The following is a 20293-nucleotide window of genomic DNA, read 5'->3' as shown; positions in this document are numbered from 1 at the left end:
ATCTCCAACATCTCTTCCAACTTAGCTCTGACATCTCAGGATTCCATGAATGTGTTTCACACAATGTTACAAGGAATTGCCAGACCCATACTGGGGCAAATAAAGGGAAATCTGACAAATCATTTAAACTGCCATGTTTAAAAATGCAGGGATCCTCGTATCTAAGTGACAGCATAATGATACTTTAGGTGCAGTTCAAAACAACAACTTTAATCACTAAGAGAGAAATAATTGTTTTCTCCATTGCTATTAATTATGTAAAAATCTTGTAAATGATCAAACACTGGGAAAGAAATTACTTGGTGATTTTTTTTTCCACACTCATGTCTCAGAGCAAAAGACAGTTATTATCTCAATGGGTGGTTTGCTTGCTAGATTTAGCTGTGTTCAATCCAAGGTAGGAAACTTTTACCCAGGAAGAGGCTGTGGTGGGCACTGCAGTTTCGAGGGCTTATGTATTTCTAGTTCACATGCTAGAGAATAATTACACGCCAGTAGAGAAAAACAAGCTGTAACGTTCTAACCTCATTGTACTAAGTTAGAAAGGTGACACCCTTTTTTTCTCTTTGTGATCTGGGTCCCCCAGAGTCTCAGCATATTAGTCACCCCATCAAAGGTTAGCAACTGCCTTGTATAGTTGGCCCTTAATACTTTTTGTACTGGATTAAAGTTGAGATCAAAAGTTTAGCTGCCACCTCTTAATGAAGGATCTTGTTATAATAAACTCCATGTGGAAGATGAAGAAGTCCAATTTACTTACGCAAGCAAAAATTTATTTATGTAGAAAACTGCTATAAATAAGTGGAACTTGGAAACCTTTATTACTGAAAAATTTGATAAATGTTTTTCTTCTTTGTGAATTTCTCCAATGTACTATACATGGGATCACTGTGTATCTATTTTTCAAAGACCATACGGTAGCAAATGGTGGAAACAGAAAAAATTTTTACAAAGGTATTAAAAACATAATGAACAGAAGCGTTAATTAGAACAAAGCACAGAGAGAGCGGGACAACATAATAGGATTTAAAGATTATCTCTGGTCAAAAGTTAAGGCTCTTAATGACCAAAGTACAGACTGTACTCAAGCAAGCAATTTATCTTGAACTCATGAGAAAGACACTTTCTCAGGCATCACTTCTTCTGAATGGAAGAAAACTAGCAAATAATCCTAAAGGTCTTTTTTTTTCTTTGTAAAAAATACATCTCAGAACTTCTTCCTGGAAAGAAATTAATAACGACTATTAACTTTTCCTAGAGATAGTCTCTGCTGTAACCCAAATGCCTGAGAGGCTTGACACAGTGAGAGCTGCTGGGAGGCCTAAGAGCTAGTCCTCGGAAGGAACCAAAGCTCCTAAGATAATTATTTACATTGGAAAGAGCAAAATGTGTAAGCATTCTGAAAGAAGGCAGGTTTCCTCCTAAGTTCTTTTTCTCCTTCATACTCTTACAGCCAAGAAATAATAATGCTTCATAAGGACCATAGCTCAATGTTCTATAAACTAGCCACGAAAACATTTTTTCAAATTACAAACATGAAAAAATTGTCCATTTTCTTATCTGCAAATAATCACCTTTTCAAATGGTTCTGATCTTTCATCAGCTACAAGATATATCTAAATGATGTCACATATGTAAACTGAAACTGGAAATAAAAAAGACTGAATTCTCTAGATGTTTTGCATACATTCATTCAAATAGCAGGAAACATTCAGCTGACATAGTTCTACTAAGCTTACTATTTGACCTACCTGTCCCAATTCTTCATTTAGGTCAGAAGTGTTAACTACAGGTCCTTCACCTGTTTCTTCATCAAACATATCTTCATCCCAGGTGATAAAATAGGAGCCGAGAAATTTCTGCATTTCAACTGTGACATACATTGACACTGGAATGATGTAGTTAAAAAGTACCATAAAAGCCAGGAAGTCTGTGAAAGCTTTGAGAAACTGCAAAAAGAGTAAAGAATAAATACAAATTTTATTGATGTCTTTCTAAGCTCTCTAATTTTATGACAAAGACACATGTATACACTTCTCTCAAGTTTAATCTTCAGGCATGTTCAGTTATTCAAATCTGTCCCCAGTCACCTTTTCCTCACTTGTATTGTTTAGCCTCTTAGTTTGAATGCTTGTTAATATCTCACAGACTTCACACTCTTCATCTAATCAGTACGTGGGAGAGAGAGAAAGGCTGACCATTTGGATTGCTTACTATTAGGCACAGATAGTAAAGACATTCTTGAAAAAAAAAAGTGTTTTTGAAACCCCAGGATGAGGGAGGATCATAGGACAAGGAGAATTCCTTGATGGCAGCAGCTCTAGGTTTGCATTATCCATTCCCCAATTTCCCCTACTCCCCACTAACACAGAGACAAGGGTAGATCTATATGCATGCTTTATAGAACAGCAACCAGTGGGGGAAAGGTTGGAATTACATATTCAAGAACTTAAATTGTCAGAAGAAAAAACAATTCCAATTGAATACAGACCCAATTAGCAAGATTTATATTCTAAACACTTGAGTCTTTTCTTTGAATGTGGTCATATTTATTAAAGGATAGGAGATTTGGAATCTCTTTGGTAACAAGACAGCACAAAGCACAAAATGCTGAATATTTGAATGCATCTTTGTTTAAAATGGTGCTTTATTTCCAGCTACTTCAATAGATAGGGAATTGGATAGCAATCTGGGAGAGGGAGAGAGGAGAGACTAGGGAAAATAATGGTGATGTAAAAAACCAAAAGACATCAATAAAAACTTATGTTTTTATTTCCCAGGAAATTATTAAGAGATGTTTGCATGCTGAGGCGCAACGTACAAGCTTTTACAAACAGAGCTAGCTAAGCTTCGAACTTCCCAGTCATGCTTCTTTACAAAGTGTTACAAGGCATCTCTCCACATCCCTAAGATTTTTATATATCCAGTTCACATGGCTCTAATATTTCAAACACATGTCTGTCTTGCAGTTATAGTTTGAGGAAATCCCAAGAAAGCATTTTAAGACTAGGTTCTTCCTAAGGACAAGAGAGACAGGCAGGGGGCAGCTAGGTGACACAGTGGATACAGCACCAGCCCTGGAGTCAGGAGGACCTGAGTTCAAATCTGGCCTCAGACACATAATACGCACTAGCTGTGTGACCATGGGCAAGTCACTTAATCCCAATTGCCTCACCAAAAATTTAAATTAAAAAAAAAAAAAAGGGCCAGGTCTCAGAATCCTTCCTCATAGTTAGCCTTCCCTAGAACACTTCCCTATCATTCTTAGCCACACAAACACACCACAAAGTAACATCACTTATTTCACCATGAGTCATAATCAGCAGGATACATTTATCTCCTGCCTGCATTGTCCTAAGCAAGAGGGTCTAAGACATGATCCCTATCAGCATAGCAACAAGACTAGCTGAGGGGCTAGAATCGGAGATGTGAATTTGCTAAAATTGACCCCATTTAAAACATTTCCACCACACTGTTGTAGGGCCCAGAAAACTAGAACTGCCATGATACATTACATGATGTCCGGTCTGGAGTTTCTACGACCTTTCCCATGACTGAGAGGCAGTGTGGTAGAGAAGAAAGACTGTTGGATCTGGAGTAAGCAGACACAGGCTGGAAGCTAAGCAGTCACTTATTACTTCTATGATCTTGCTTGGGCTAGCCAATTAACCTCTATAGGTCTTCAGTTTCTCAGGTGCAAAATAAGAGGGAGGGAGGTAAATTCCAAGGCCTCTAAGAGGTCCAGTTCTAAATCCTGTCATTTAATGATGTCTATAAGGCTATGTTTGCTTCTTGGAATTTTTGAATTCTAAGCTCTATCTTTCCTCTGAGGAATATAAGTAAATTAATTGATATCACTTGCTGAAGTGTATGTATATGTGTGTATAGACATAGATATATACACATACACACACATTTATACACAGCTATGTTAATTTTTTAAAAGGCCTTTCTCCCTTTGTTGGAATTTTTGTGTATTGGAAACTTATTTCCCCTCCCCGGTAGAATCTGAGTTAGCATTCCTATGCAGAATCCCAAGGGGAAGGAAAACAAAAACAAAAACACAAGCACATCAATGGGAGGCCTTTGATCTTCACTAGAGAAAACAACTGAAGGCCATCTTCCTGACATTTGCCAGGCAATTTAGAATTGGCTGAAATCCTGTATAACCTTTGTAGTTTTAACTACTTCTTGTTTTCAATCTTGAAACCAAACCAAACTCCTTCTGTTTCCCTAATTATAACTGGATAAATGTATTTCTGAGCCTAAATAGCCCCATAGCACTTGGAATCACAGATAAGATCCTCCACATCCCTCTTATTAGCTGACCTCAAGTAAGTGAGGAGATATTCCAATCCTATAGTCTCAGCCCCCTCAACCAATTATTGTATTCAAAGATCTCAAAACATACATTTAGAAGTGTAGGTGAGAAATAACATCTTGGTCTCCACCCATCGTCCTGCAATGCTTGAAAAGAAGGGAGCATCTCTAACATGTCATAGATGAAACTTTTCCTACACAAAATGGAAAACTGGGAAGCTATTTTTCAGGAAACTGCCACCAATCTGGATGCAGATTTGGAGGAACTCAACACCCCACTCCTCTCTCCATTCAGCCATAAAGACTATTTTTTTAAATAAATCTCTTTAGACACAGAAGTCTAGTGTGAGGGCTTTTTCCTTTTCCCTTTCTCTAGTATGGATGCTAAGTCACCACAGATCCTCTCATTTGGAGATGCATTTGCCATTACATGTAAGAAATGAAATGGGTGAGAGAAAATGATCAAGTCTTCTTGTTTTAATATTTCTCAAATAAATCTTCTGTCCCAATGGCTACTACAGTGCGAAGCTCTAATTTACACAGTTCTTTCAAGGATTGGGATTCACTGGGTCCCACATTTTAATAAAAATGTTATGCAAATCACCTCTGAACATTACAAAAAGAGTAACATATTTCACGTGAAATTTTCCATACCAGGTGCCTCTGTCTCTCTGCTTCTGTCTTCTGATTAAACCAAGGCTCGTCTCGAAATGGGTCACTCTGCCACACATATTTCAGGACAGTATTTATCAGTGCTTTACTGATTAGGATGCAGAGGTACACGACAAGGAATACATTCATTGATCTAAAATAATAAAGCAGTAATAGTAAATTAGTTCTTGCGGAAAGCACAAAATTTCCTATCCTACAAATACACAAATGGTATATAAAATATGGGAAAACTTCAGTAAGATTTCTGATCTTTTGCTGACTTTTACAAAGCATGAATGAAGACACAAATTTATTGTTATCACTAAGCATTCTGACTTTTGGCATATAAGAGAAGGGCAGGACCTTGTACATCATGGAGGTAACCCACACATAGCCAAAATGAGTAACATTCATTAAATTTCAAATAACTGTTCACTGACTCTTAACCTAAGCTGAACATTTGTAGATTCAAAAATCCGGCAAGTTAAGAGAACCTTTTAAAAATCAATTTCTCCTAACATTAAGTGGTCAAGTAATGAGTTCAAGATTCAGCAATTTCACCCACAACATCACCACAAAGGCTGAAAATAGTATATACGATGTTGGGAAATGCTCTCATTTGAGAGGAAATGCTGAAGACGAACCGAAATCTTAGCAGTTCTTCTGAAAGGAAATCTGATTTTCCAATATCTATTTCTGAAACAAATGTGCCATGTGTAGACATCTGGGAGACAAAGCATCCTTGTTTATAAAGAACAAAATCTCAGATTTCACTTTTGATGTAATAGTCAAGAAGAAATCAGATGATCGCTTTTAAAGGTCAATCACACAGACATAATACGCTTCACAGGTATTTTAAAAATACAGTATGTTATAAATGATTTATTGATACATTGATAACCAGTGAACCAAAAAGAGAACTTAGAGATAATATAGATTATCTATTCACGAGAAATTGAGAAACTAATCCCTTCCTCTTCCTTCACAAAAGTAAAGGGTGCACATGTAGCCAAATAGTGGAGCCAGCATTTAAATCTTGGGCCTCTGACTCTGTAGCTAATATTATTTCCATTATACCACACAGCCTCTATGTTCTAATTACAACTAGTTAATGGGATAAAGGACACTTACATCCCTCGAAAAGGTGCAAAAAATAAATGAAGTTTTCTGGTAATTTTCTTTCTGGATTTAAGACAAATTTTATTTTGTAAAGAAATTAGTCAATGACAATGGTTTGCAAAAAAAAAAAAAAAAACCAACACCAAAAAATAAACCTTCATCATCGGAGTGCCATCATCATACGGCACTACATACACAGGAGGTCATTTGTGTGCTTATGCTATTCTACTGTATCTCTTGAATCATTTATGTCGTTTCCATGCACTATAAGCATTATTGAGGGGCAGCTGGGTGGTACAGTAGACAGTGCACAGGGCCTGGAGTCAGGAAGAGCTTGGATACTTACTAGCTGGGTGACTCAGTGGAAAGTCACTTAACCTCTGCTGGCCTTAAGTTTCCTCAACTGTAAAATGGGGATAATAATAGCATACCTACCTCCCAGGGTTGTCGTGAGGATCAAACGAGATAATATTTGTAAAGCACTTAGCACAATGCCTGGCATGTGCTAAGTGCTATATAAATGCTGACAATAATATTCTAGAAGCAATAAGACTTACTTTTCTACAACAGACCGTTTCTGTGACTTTGACTGGTAATTTAATGCCATCTTAGTTTCCATGCCAGTATATATAGCCACACCTAAAAAAAGATTAGTATTTTATCAAAGATGTAAACATGCCTTACTTAAAACAGTAGCTCTATTACTTATAATGGTCATAAAAACTGAAATTTTGTAATCATTTTAATTACATAAGATCAGCTTAAAAAAAACAAATCAAATAAATTCACACAGGATTACTTTAAGATAAAGAAATGCCCTCCTCCCTTCTCCTCCTTAAAATCCAAATAACCTATAATATGTTCAGTAAAATTAGATTTTAAGATATATTATACTTTATTATAACATATCTTATGAAACAATTAATTAAAAAATAGGAAACAAGAAAATATGCCCCAAAAAGCTAAGCAGAGTGGCCAAGGAACTGCAGCTGTTTTTATAAATCTTAGAATAAATTCCTTGCAGAATTTTATTGACTGAATTCTTGCATGGATGCAATCTTGCTCTTCTGATTCTAAGAATACAGGCACTTAATCTGCAAACAATCATTATCAGCTCCCACGGCTGGACCTGTTGTGGTTTATATATCAACAGTAATTTTCATACTGAAGTATAATTATCATACTAGTGAAGGCTATAGTACATCAAAGTAAAAAAAAAAATGCTCTTATAGTGCCATTATAGATTTTTAACTTTACTTAATGTATCCTTATTAATTTTAGAAGCCATCATTAATAATTCAATAATTTAAATAGTTACCAAAGATTTTTTCAGTGTTCTTTAGAGAGGCTCCCCTAAGAAGCAGATTTTCTGATCCTAACGACCTGCAAAGATAAGGATTATTGGACATGTTAAGTGCTTATAAAGATAAAGTTAGTGGAAAAAGATGAGATACAGAAAGAAAAATTATTGATTTGTTTAATGATGGGGCTTGACTTTAATGAGGGGGTCTGGGTGTTTCTATGTAGATACTATGTTCAGCTGATAAAAACAGATCCAGTTTTACTGTGAAATTAAATCTTCTTTAACTGTGTGTAGGATTATAAATACACTCCCCTGCCCTAATAATCTTTCTTGCCTCTAGGATGTGTCTGACACTGCAGGAGACCCAGTTTGAAAAGACTTAAGGTTGGTATATGGGGTCTATTTATTTTCACTTTTACATACACAGTTATTCCTTCCACATCACAGGGGTTAGGGGCACAGTGCCCCCATGATTGAATAATCGAGGTAAAATTTTTGGCCCTCCCTTCATACCAGACAAAAAGTCTGAATTTTTTTTTCTCTTTTGGGGGGTGTTTATAGTACTTTATTGTAAAAATTGGGTTGATACTATACAATACATCTATTTTATGCATTTCTGAATTTCTAAATTTTTTCTGTGTTGTCTGCTGGTCTTTATGTGTCTGCAGCTTCTGCAAAACTCCCCCAAAATTCCCATTTAATTTCTTAAGTGGATCCACAATATAGCAAAACCATGAGGAAAGTCGCAATGTGGAAGTGATCAACTGTATTATCAACATCCACATACATAGCCAGTTGAACATACTTATTTCACACTTATTTTCTCTCTAGGGTTATGCTTTAAATACTTATGGTGAAAACTTGGGTCAATCAATGCTCAATCAAGAAGCTTTTATTAATTGCTTACTATATACCAGGCACTATGTCAGATTCTGAGGATACAAATGAGAGACAACATGTATACACAAAGAAGGGGAGAGGAAGGAGATCTATGATTTCACTGGCATAGTTAACTCTTGGATGAGGAAACTCATCCTACCAACAAAACTGGTAGTTTCTTCACAAGGTAGTCTTAGAGAGTTGCCTAGTGTACTAAGTGGTTGTGATTTGCCTAGGACAATAAAGCCAATACATGCCAGAAGTGGGACTTGAACCTAGGTCTTCCTGACTTGGAAGTTAGCTCTCTATCCACTAGGAAGCACAAGGTAAATTTTGGTGGGGTGAGGGATGAAGGGTGGGAGGGAATGTCCTCTTTATGATAGTGATTGTAAATGGAGACCAATACCAAAAGACCACTGGATGGAAATCCCCAAGTGATTCTGGGAAGATGATCCAGGTGAAATAGATTTTGAGACTAGGTAAAAAGTATGATTAATTGGGTTATTTAAGGTTGGATTATACTATTTATAGATCATAACTTCAGGAAATATTAGACATTTCATTGCTCATTTCACTGTTGTGACTACAGTATACACTCCTCCCCTCTATGTGAATCTAGCTTATCTTTCAAACTAGCTTAAGCTCAACTTTTTCCAGGTAGCCTTCCCAGATCACTGTAGCCCACATTTATCTCTCCCTCTTCTGAATTCCTAGGGTATTAACTCATACCACCCATGGGGCATTTACCTAATACCTTTAAAAGGCAGACCTTGCATAAAACATGGCTGTTAAAATTAACAGCATTTTATGATTGGCAGTATATTAGATATTATAAACAAACACCATTATAAAGTCAAAAAACCCAAATGGTATCTTTCAGCTGCTGACTCTTTATATAGCTAACAATTCCCTATAATCCTTATTCATCTCACATTGGTGCCTAACAGAACTAATTAATGATTTAGGTGCAATAAATTGGTATGGTTAATTATTCTTTTAAGTTGCCTTGCTCCTCCAAATACACTACGGGTTCTTAATGGGCAGGCACCATGTCATATATATTTTTATCTATATTCCTCACAACCTAACACAGTTCCTGGAACAGTGCTTGATAATTTTTTTTTTCCATTTGACTGATGATTATTACCTTTTTTATTACATGGTAAAATGAAGAAGTAAGAGTTGATTTTCAAATCTATCCATTAGGATAACTGTTATTTGAAAAGATTTGATAAGTTTAAAACCATAAAACTAAAATTAAGTTTTGCGATCATAGTTGATTTAATTCAATTCGACTAACATATTTTAAGCACCTCCTATGTGTCAGGCACTGTGCTAAGCACTGGGGACACAAATAAGAAAAAGATAGTTCCTGCCTTCAAGGAGTTTACAATCTAATGGAAAAATACAACATACAAAAGGAAGCTAGAGAGGCAGGATGTATTTAATGTAACATAATTTAATCTATGATGAAAGTCCCTCTACTACCACAGATAACTAGTAGAGAGTGAACTGCGGAGTTGTGAAGCCAAAATGTTTTCAGTTTATCTGAACCTAAAACAATCCTTTAATGTAAGGTTTCTTGGTTCAAGAACTAGATAGGACTGAGCCCAGGGCACTGATCACTGGAGGAGAGATTCTTTGGAATACATATAATAAGTGACATGTTTTTCCTGGGGTTATAAGATAAGTTTTAACCTCCACTCATCTTCCCAACAATCATTAAAAACACAGCCTCTCAGGCTGGATATTTGTCATTCAGTGATTATACAACAATGTCAAATTATATTAGCAACACATTCAGAATAATTCCTCTAAAACTAGTCATAAAACAGAGTGTGACAGAAAGGTATCTCTGAAAAGTATGGGAAAAAGGTGACATTTTAAAAACATAAAGTATTTGAGGGGGAACAAATCATTCTTGGCTTCTAACCAGGAGTACCTAGTTTCAGTTAGCTCCTTACTTTTCTTCTCGAAGTGAGAAGGAGGTAGAGGAATGGTTCCTATCTCTTTGAGTGCCAGAAGTTATGAATCTGGAAAGTAACAATTTTTTTTTAAACAGGTATAGACTTTTTAGTTTCACTAAATTTAACACATTGCTTTAAAAACTCAAACATTAACAGACATTGAAATAATAAGGATATTTGAAAATAGGTGGATCAGACTCTAGCTGTATTTTCGTAATTTCCTTCTAATGACGGCTAGACAAACAAATTTTAAATGATGGCACAGAAAGCTCTGTTTACCTCTGCAAGAAATTATATCATCTAATTTCATCCCACTGGCAAAATGAATATACCTAAATCTATTTACTCAGTCACACACAAATTACTTTGACAAAAGAAAGGAATTCACCTTGGTGTTCACCTTAGGAATAATGCAATTTTATAAATTCACTAGGCAATGGCTTTATGTTTTCTGAAAAGCTTTCATTAAACTGTTGATGAAGGATCATAACAAGAATGCAGATTTTTAAATGTACAAGTGGCTTTCCTTTAAAAAAAAAAGAAGAAAAAAAAACCTAATTTCAAAGGCTGGGGATTCTTAGGGTCATCTTAACTCTAGCAACTTTTTTTTTTTTTGGCTAATAACTTTCCATTCAGCTCACTTTCACTGATAGGTGAAAATATTTAAGGTATAATGTTGTCTCATATCAGGTTAACAGTAATTTGTATCTTGATTGAATGAAGACATTTTTCTCAAACAAGCTGATTTTATGTCCAATTGCACACTTTAAAACCTGATTTAAAAAGGTTTACTTCCTCAGTTTCAGAAGCCAAATATTTCATTAACAGCATCTCCCAGGATCTTGAAACAAAGTGCAAACAAAATACCTGGAAGTTCAGCCATTTCTTTCTTCTACTGTAAATAAAGGCTAGACAAGCAAAAGCAATAAGCAGACTCAAAAAACATGGTAGACGAATCTTTGCAGAACAATGACAACATAATTAGCTCTCTAGCATTTAATTGGTCTTAAGAAAGTATAATGTAGTGATTATTATATTAAATATTTAGTAAATTGCTATTTTTTGCAAACCCAGGGCGTATATGACCAGTCAGTCCAATATCTATAATTAACTGCCTAAGACTCTTAAATGAAAACATCAGCTATGATTTATGTAGTATGCTTATTTTCATAACCTGACAACAACTTATTCATGTTCTTTTATCTATTGTAACCTACAGATATGCCCTTTGTACACAGCAGTTCATTAAATCTGGGAAGTAAGCTAGGGATAAATGTTTCTTCCCACATTAAGTTTTAAGAGCTGGACTAATCTACTTATTCCAATAAGATGGTCACCAAATTAAGAAACTTTCAATTTCCTATTTCAAGATATATCTTTAAAATAAATTATGAGATAGTTATTTCTAATGGGAAGGCACTGCATTATATTTTTTTACCTAGAACTATGCTACTACCAAAAAATTTGGCAACCTAAGGTAGATTTCTCAGGATACACATTCAGAAGAGAAAATTGCACATACACATATCTGGAAAGTTATTTACTTTTAGATTTCTCCATACAGGAGAGGAATTTTTTTTAAACACAGACAAATACTGACATATAACTTCTCTTACACACTTCAAGCTTCATAGCATAAGATGAAGCCACATATTAATTAGAATACCAGTCCAATACGAAGCAAAAAGGAATCTTGCAGAAAATCCTATACTCCTTCTTTCACAATGACTCAGCAAAATTATTCGCCAAGAAAATCTCTTGTTAATAAAAGAATAATTAAAAAAAAATTCCATAGACAAATATAGTAGGCCAAACAGACAAATAGTTGGCCAAATATTCTTAAGATAAAATATATCCTTTTACCTTACAATAGGGTCATTTCTCTCCTGGTAAACATGTATGCGGCCCACAAATCTGAAATGACAACAAATGACTATGAGTGAAAAATCAGAAACAAAAGAAGCATCAAAGAACTTGAAGACATGCTTTCATGCCTGTATTTTCCTTACTTAAATGGGCAAAATGTCCTCGTATGAATTGCCATTATTTCTTCATAACTGAAACCAATGCCTATTTGAACCATTACTAGTTTTAATTCTTTTCCCTTTCTTCTTTGTTATAAATTGATTGCTTTTTCTCATTTTACATATAGGGATTCAGTCCCTGATTTCCCTGAGGTGCATGGACTCATAACTGTGAAATTCATAAAACTGAAAGAATTTAACTTAAAAAAAAAAAAGAATATCTTATTCTCCCCCAATTCATGTTAAGACAATTTTTTTTTTTTGGCAATTGGGGTCAAGTGACTTGGCCCAGGGTCACACAGCTAATAAGTGTCAAGTGTTTAGTCTGAGGTCAGATTTGAACTCAGGTCCTCTTGACTTCAGGGCCGGTGCTTTACCCATTGCGCCACCTTGCTGCCCCTAAGACAATTTTTTAACCTCTTTTTTTTTTTAAAGTTTTGAGTTCCAAATTCTATCCCTCCTCCCTGAGACAGTAAGCAATCAGATATAGGTTATGTATGTACAATCAAGCAAAACATTTCCATATTAGTCATTTTGTACAAGAAGATGAAAGGAAGGAAGGAAGGAAGGAGGGAGGGAAAGAATATCAGTCAATATTACTTCTCTCTCTGGAGGTGGATAGCATGCTTCATCATGAGTCCCTCGGGATTGTCTTAGATTATTATATTTCTGAGAATGGCTAAGTCATTCACAGTTCTTCATCATATAATACTGCTGTTACTATGTACAGTGTTCTCCTGGTTCTGCTCACTTCACTATGCATCCGGTCATGTAAGTCTTTCCAGGTTTTTCTGAAATCATCCTACTTGTCATTTCTTACAGCACAATAGTATTCCATCACAACTATACAACACAACTTGTTCAGCCATTCCCTAATTCATGGACCCCTTGATTTCCAGTTCTTAGCTACCACAAAAAGAGCTGCTATAAATATTTCTGTACAAATAGATCCTTTTTCCTTTTTAGAAAATCTCTTTGGGACACAGACCTATCCGTGGTATTGCTGGATCAAAAGGTATATACAGTTTGATTGCCCTTCGGGCATAGTTCCAAATTGCTCTCCAGAATGGCTGCATCAGTTCACACCAATAGTTGGATCAACTCCACCAACAGTGCATTAGTTTCCCAGTTTTCCCACACTCCCTCTGATATTTATCATTATCCTTTTTTGTCATACTAGCCCATATCGTTCTGTGAAGTCTGGATTCAGTGAAAGGGCCACACTTGAAGACCTAGCAGGTTATATGTGGCCTCGAGGCCAGAGGTTCCCCACCACCGTACTAGCCAATCTGATAAGTGTGAAACAGTATCTCAGAGTTGTTTTAATTTGTATTTCTCTAATTAGTAGTGATTTAGAGCATTTTTTATGTGACTTTAGATAGCTATGATTTCCTTTAAAACTGCCTGTTCATATTCTTTGACCATTTATCAATTGGGGAATGACCTGTATTCTTAAAAATTTGACTCAGTTCTCTACACATTTGAGAAATGAGGCCTTTATCAGAGAGAAGTGCCACAAAATATTTTCCCATTTTCTGTTTTCCTTCTAACTTTGGTTGCATAGTTTTGTTTGTGCAAAAACTTCTTAAGTTTATATAATCAAAATGGTCTGTTTTACATTTTGTAATGAGCTCTAAAATTTGTTTGGTCCTAAATTCTTCCCTTATCCAGTATTTAACTTTCTTTACATTTTGGTGGACATCCTTAATGCATGGCTAGCAATACTGAATATTTTTGGTTCTATCAAAATTTTTCTAATATTTAAACAATATGGTACTGGAGGTCACTAAAATACTCTGAGAAGAAGAGGCCTCATTCTGACAGTCCAATTGCACTTGGATTTGTCTTTCGGTGTCAAGATAACTGTGAGTTCTCAAAGGACACGCCAAAGAAGCAAGACACTGGGAGTCGTGAAGACTTCACACCAATGGGCCTGATTACAAACTGTATATGTGCTTGTTATCCAAGCACTGACCTAGCAGTGCCTACTATGTACAAAATACTATAGACACAAAGACAAAAGAAATGGCTTTTGCCCTCATTCTACAGCTTAGGGCCAGAACTAAAGTGGGGTGAGGCAATGACATCATGAATGCGGATAAGTAAATTCAAGGTAATGTTAGGAGAGAGCTCTAACAAGGGGGTGGCAGGTAGGGAAATGAAGGAAGCCTTCAGAAAGGTGACACTTCAGTTGAGTACTTAAGTTAGAAAAGGTCTCTGAGAGGTCAAATTGAAGCAGGAATATAATTCAAATATGGAGGTCTACTTGGGTGAGTTCATCGAGGCAACAGAGGAGCATAATGCTTAAGGAACAGCTGCTAGTCTACTTTGAATGGGATCCAGGGTGGTTGAAGGAGAGGAATGTAAAATTTTGCTGCAAAGATAGGGGGGAGCCAGACTACTATGGGCCTTAAAATGCAAGACCAAGGATTTTTTTTTTTTGAGAGAACAAGGAGCCACTGAAAGGTTTTGAGTAGAGGTGTGACATGATCAGATTGCTATTTCAGTGATAACAATTTATCTATTGGTGAGGAGGCAGTCATGACAGTCTAGGTGAGAAGGGTCACAACTAGGATGGTGGCTATGTGAACGGAAAGGGGGAGGGAGGTGGAGGAAATGCTGTGAAGGTAGAATGGACAAGGCTTGGGAACTGATTAGCTCTGAGGGGAAAGACTAAAGGAAGGCTTCCACATTATGAACCTAAGGGACTGGGAAATGTGGTACCATCACATAAGTAGGGAAGAATAGAAGGATGAGGTAGGGAGAAGATAGCAAGCTCTATTTTTGGCACATAAAGCTGGAGATGCTGACAGGACATCCATGTGGAGAAGCTCAACAAAGCAAGTAGAAATGTAGAGTGGAGTCCAGGAGAGAGAAGATGGAGCTTTGTCATTCAGTCATTTCAGTCACATCTGACTCTCCCTGACCCATGTGGGTTTCTTGGCAAAGCTATTGGAATAGTTTAAGAAAAAACATTCAAGAAGTTATCAGGACTCCCCTTACTTGTAGAGGTCAGGCTGAGGTTGTTCACATTCAACGGTAGCATGTAAGCTGTCAATATCTTCTTCAGTTTGAAATCCTTTTGTATCTTGAACTGCATAATAAGTCTATCAATTGAAAAGAAACGTAAAGACGTAATTCAAAAATGAAAACAAAAAAGCTCCCTTATTTCCAGAAAAGCAAATTTCTTTTATTTCCTTAAAATGTATGCAAACAGTGTAGACACATAACACAAACACATGCATGAGCATACACAGAAAACAGCTGCTACATTCCTATTATATACATATTCAGGTCAATTGTGGTATTCCCTGTATCCAGGCATAGTCTTCCAAGGGCTAATTCTTCCATTTACTCATTTTCTTCATATCTAACAAATCCAATGGAAGTGACTGCTGTGATGGGGACATCAATTCATTTCCCAAACTTATCAATGGCATAGTACCGTCAACTTCCTATCTGACTTCCACTTAATCTGAAACATAATGCTGTTATGATCTTACTATTAGTATCTTTTAAAAAAACAACACATCTAACCAGGCAGCTAAAAATATCTGAGTATGCAATAGGATCTTGTCATAGAGCACTATCCAGTGAAAAAGAGGTTAACAAATCCCCAGGGAAGCAGGTGTGCATTAACAAAGAGGGTCTAAGCAAGCTGAGACACTGCACACTGGGCCCCAAAGTGCAGGGAACCTGAACCTTCCTTGCCTAGCATGGAATGAGGAAAGGAATGTCCCACAAAGGCCCAGTGGGTAAGGAATCTTCATTTCTATTCTTCCTCCATTTCTATTCATTTCTATTCTATTCTATTATTTCCATCTTTGGTAACGAAATTTTCAAAAACTAAGTGTGTTACAGGAGTTCATCATCTTCACTAACAAAGCATTAGCGTAATAGATTCTAAAAGATACACAAGGCATAAAAGACACAGTCCTTGTTTTTAAAGATGGTCAATAGTCATTTACCCTATTCCCTAGCTTTTAAGACTACAAAGAAAAATTAAAATAAATGAAAGTAATTATATACAAAAAGCCTGAAGTGGTACAAATATTCTAAGAGTTTCCATTCTGAACACTTAGGCAATGATGTTGCACTGAAATGCATCTTTCTTCTACCTGAGTTATCGGCTTCTATATCATTGGAATGCATTTGATGTGGGCCTAGAGGTATGCCTTTGGCATCTTTTGTAGTATTAGTAGGAGATGTTGCCCACAAAGGCAATTTCTATGGGTTCTTCAAGCTCTAGAGAAAGTTCATCACTTTTTTTTATAGAGGCTCTTTCTTCCTCTAAGGTACTACTACAGTTGTTGATTGAAGTAAAAACCTTAGTCACAGAGAAATTTCCTATAACTCAAAGCACTGTTGCCTATAATGTCCTATAACAAGAGGTTAATTCACTTAGGATATGTCTACACAGGAAACTAATCTCCCTTTCCACACATAGACATTTCTGCAAATGCAGCCTACTATTATGGTGTTTTGGACTTGCAAAACGTTAATTTGTTATTATGCATTACCCAATTTTGGAGCGATTAAAGGCTAAGAAAAGGTTTGGGTCCATTAAGCTATGGCCATTTCCACAAAGCCTTTGTAGCATCTTTGTAGCATACTCAATTCTCATATTTCTATGATAAAACATTTACAAAGAAGAAGAACAATTATTTTATTCATCCATCTATTATTAGTAATTGCTTAAAAGCAATAGCTAAAGCAGAACAGCCTATATCCAGTTGTGTAGAGAGAGGGCAAGAATGTAATTCTAATTCAATTTCGGCTTCTCAGGGTATTTTATATTAAAGCACTCACTGAACCGACAAGCACGCAATTGCCAGTAAAACCAGAATATATTGTGTTACTTGTGACATAATTCTGTAGTAGTCAGACATTAATTCTGACCACTAAAATTATCATCTGAGTCACTGCACCTAAAAATAAAAATACAATTTTAACCCAGTCTTCTCATACCAACAATTTATTCATGCAATTTTTTTGGTTAGTATTTACACTTGATATTCCTTATTTCAAATCACACCACCCTAATTTGAGTTATGACACTTTCTGTTATTCTGATTGCAATAAGTTACAGAGAGATTGGGGTGGAAAATGAAGGGAAGATGGAGGGTGGAACTTTTTTTTTTAAAGGAAAAACCATGGGGTCCTTACTGTTTGCCCTGTCCACACTAATTTCTCTAACAGAAGCCTGGTTTCTATGGTTACCCAAACATAGAACTAATAACCCCCAATTTAATGAAAGGATATATTACTTTATGACTTGATTCACCATCCAAGCTGGCTGTTGTAACATAACATGTTCCATCCTCTCTACTGCTAGAAAGAAATATTAAGTCACATGGAAAGGTTTCACCATCGTTCACCATCACAATATCTCCAACCTACATGGTGTGGAAAAAACAACAAAATTAATTTTCTTTTCAGTAGCTAATCAGCACACACATTTGTGGAACTGACAAAAGTTTCTCTCTCCCACTCCTCAACCTCCCTCCATTTTTTTTTTTTTTTGCTTTTTGGTGAGGCAATCAGGGTTAAGTGACTTGCCCAGGGTCACACAGCCAGTAAGTGTCAACTGTCTGAGGCCAAATTTGAACTCAGGTCCTCCTGACTCCAAGGCTGGAGCTCTATCCATTATGCCACCTAGGTGCCCCCCTCCCAACTTTTTTTTAAAGTAGAGGACACAGAAGCAGTCACAAGTGCTCCAAAAGGATTGGGAAGCAGAAAAGACTAATTTAGTTTAAAGAGAAGGTGTAAAAGGGGATGGAGAACAAATTCACTTCCACACTTCATAAAGTCAGTCTTGATGGTGTTCCGGAAAAATGTGCAAGCAATCTATTATCAATGTCAATCCATGGCTGACACTCAAAGAAGCAGAACTAACAGAAAGAAAAACAGGTAGGGGGATGCTCAGTGAAGCAGCTGGACTGCCAGGGTCAGGAAGACCTGCATTCAGATCTAGCCTGAGATCCTTACTAGTTACTTAACCTCTGTTTGCCTCAGTCTCCTCATCTGTGAAATGGGAATAATAATGGCATCTACCTCCCAGGGATGTAGTGTGGATCGAATGAGATAATAATTGTAAAGCCCTTAGCACAATGACTGGCACACTGAAAGCACTATGTAAGTATTAGCTATCATCATTATTATTGTTATTGTTATTCTTCACCCACAGTAAATCACAACATTGCTAAGGTTATTTCCAAATTTATGATCATATAAAGATATAGTAAATATAAACATAAAGATATAAAATCATAAAAAGATATATATGATATAAAAATCTTATAAAGAGGTAGCTCCTTCTTTGAAGCAACTGAAGTCCAGAGTTGGATTTAAAAATATCTCTTTATGACTAATAATGTAGACATTTAAAACAGTTGAAAAGTAAGAAAACTTCACATGACTGAGACAATATTTTGACTTGGGACAAAAAGCATTAGTGGAAGCTTTAAAAGTGCAACAGTGAAAATTGTTAGTGCAGTGCTTTAGAAATTATAATGTCTTTGGATGCTTGGACTATTTCAATGAAAACATATGTGCTTTGACACAGCTATCCTGCCTTAGTTCCTCCATTTGTAAAATGGGAAGGTAAGACAAGATGATCTCTAAGATCCCTGCTTACACTAAAATTTTATTATTTATTAAATACAAGGTTTAGTGACATCCAAAAAGCAATGTTTAAATACTACTAACACAGTTATTGAATCAGCATTGACTAAGCATGAAAAAAATAATCATAAAATAATGAGACAAGTAGAAAAAAAAGAAACATGCAAAAAAAAGGAAGCACAGGATTCTTTGCCATAAAAATCTAAAAAGAAATTGAGTTCAACTAAAGGCTTCTTGGACATCAGTTATATCTATCACCCATAGGAAAAACACAGTTGACCTGCCAGACTTCTACATTTCTTAATATCCTCCTAGAGGGAACGGCATCTGTGATATAGCTCAAATATCCCATTTATCCCCTTTCTCTAAGCTGAACTTTTAATAGTTTGTATATCTGGAGAAAAAGGTGCCACCAAAAATCAAGACATGACCAGACAGGATAAATGACTCAGGTTTAAAATCCTTCTGATCACTTAGGCTATCTAAACTATTACATGCAAGGCATTTTCAAGTCATTACACTTAGGGGCAGCTAGGTGGTACAATGGGTAGAGCATCAGCCCTAGAGTCAGGAGGACCTGAGTTCAAGTGCGGCCTCAGACTTACTAGCTGTGTGACCCTGGGCAAGTCATTTAACCCTAACTGCCTTAAAAAAAATCATTACAACTGATTCAATACAATAAATGGGTTTCTCTCCTATAGCCACATTTTGTTTACTAAATGACTGAACCTCAGAGAACTTTAAAATTAGTGGGGGACCATCTTTTTTCTCTTTTTTTAAAAGAAGTACTTTCAGCTTCCTACTTGAGACTGCCGCGCAAGTGAATCTAAAGTCTGGAGTCATTATGGGCAAGGAGAGCTACATGTCTACTGTCATCAGAAGAGTTTTATCTATTTTTTTTCTTCCTCTAATAGTAAATTTAACACATCCCTGGGTTTGAATACTCAGTACTACAAAGCTACATATTTCTCACAAGAAGTTCATGCATTAAAATTTTTACTTAGCTTAGTTAAACAATCCAGATCATTTCCTTTAAAAGGACAATGGCAAAGTCTATTGGCTTAAAAAAATGACAGATCCCTTCCTACAATATGGAGAAAATGTGCAAAGATTATAACACAGTTAAAGAAAACAGCTGTGAAATCTGGCCTAAGCTCTGAAGAGGAGTGGGGGGGGGGGGGGCGGAATGATGGGCTAATGTCAGTCTGTGATTTGGTGTGTCATGTCTTTCATCCCACATACACTTGCAAACATGCTTATACTGCCAAAGAATCCTAGTTTCCCAGAACTTACCCATTTGTTTGCATGAATCTGTACAATGGCCACAAAAAGACAGTTTGGGTCACCCACTGTGTCATAAACTCACCAGGTGAGGAAAGTAAATCAATTTTAAGATCATTAATTTG

The 20293-nt window shown here is 36.2% G+C and overlaps 1 protein-coding gene across 8 annotated transcripts in view; it reads right to left on the bottom strand.

Moving 5' to 3' along the window:
- Positions 1-20293, bottom strand: part of LOC114046188 (probable phospholipid-transporting ATPase IH) — a 222872-nt gene that overhangs the window by 63655 nt on the left and 138924 nt on the right. For 6 of the 8 annotated variants that reach the window (XR_003569471.1, XM_027866417.1, XM_027866419.1 and 3 more), the window contains exons 6-13: positions 17531-17659; positions 15267-15370; positions 12103-12153; positions 10237-10305; positions 7409-7473; positions 6648-6729; positions 4975-5125; positions 1752-1949 (exon numbers count right to left, since the gene is read on the bottom strand). Coding sequence is in view for 7 of the 8 variants with exons in the window: in XM_027866417.1 (XP_027722218.1) it covers positions 1752-1949; positions 4975-5125; positions 6648-6729; positions 7409-7473; positions 10237-10305; positions 12103-12153; positions 15267-15370; positions 17531-17659 (849 nt within the window). In the remaining variant the exon portion in view is untranslated. The remainder of the gene's footprint in view (positions 1-1751; positions 1950-4974; positions 5126-6647; positions 6730-7408; positions 7474-10236; positions 10306-12102; positions 12154-15266; positions 15371-17530; positions 17660-20293) is intronic. The other 2 variants (XM_027866418.1, XM_027866423.1) reach the window with 1 other exon arrangement.

This window comes from Vombatus ursinus, unplaced genomic scaffold (assembly GCF_900497805.2).
Source record: "Vombatus ursinus unplaced genomic scaffold, bare-nosed wombat genome assembly UNPS02014781.1, whole genome shotgun sequence".
Lineage (NCBI taxonomy): Eukaryota > Metazoa > Chordata > Mammalia > Diprotodontia > Vombatidae > Vombatus > Vombatus ursinus.
The sequence above is the reverse complement of the archived record's forward strand: the minus strand, read 5'-3'. Positions and strand labels throughout refer to the sequence as shown.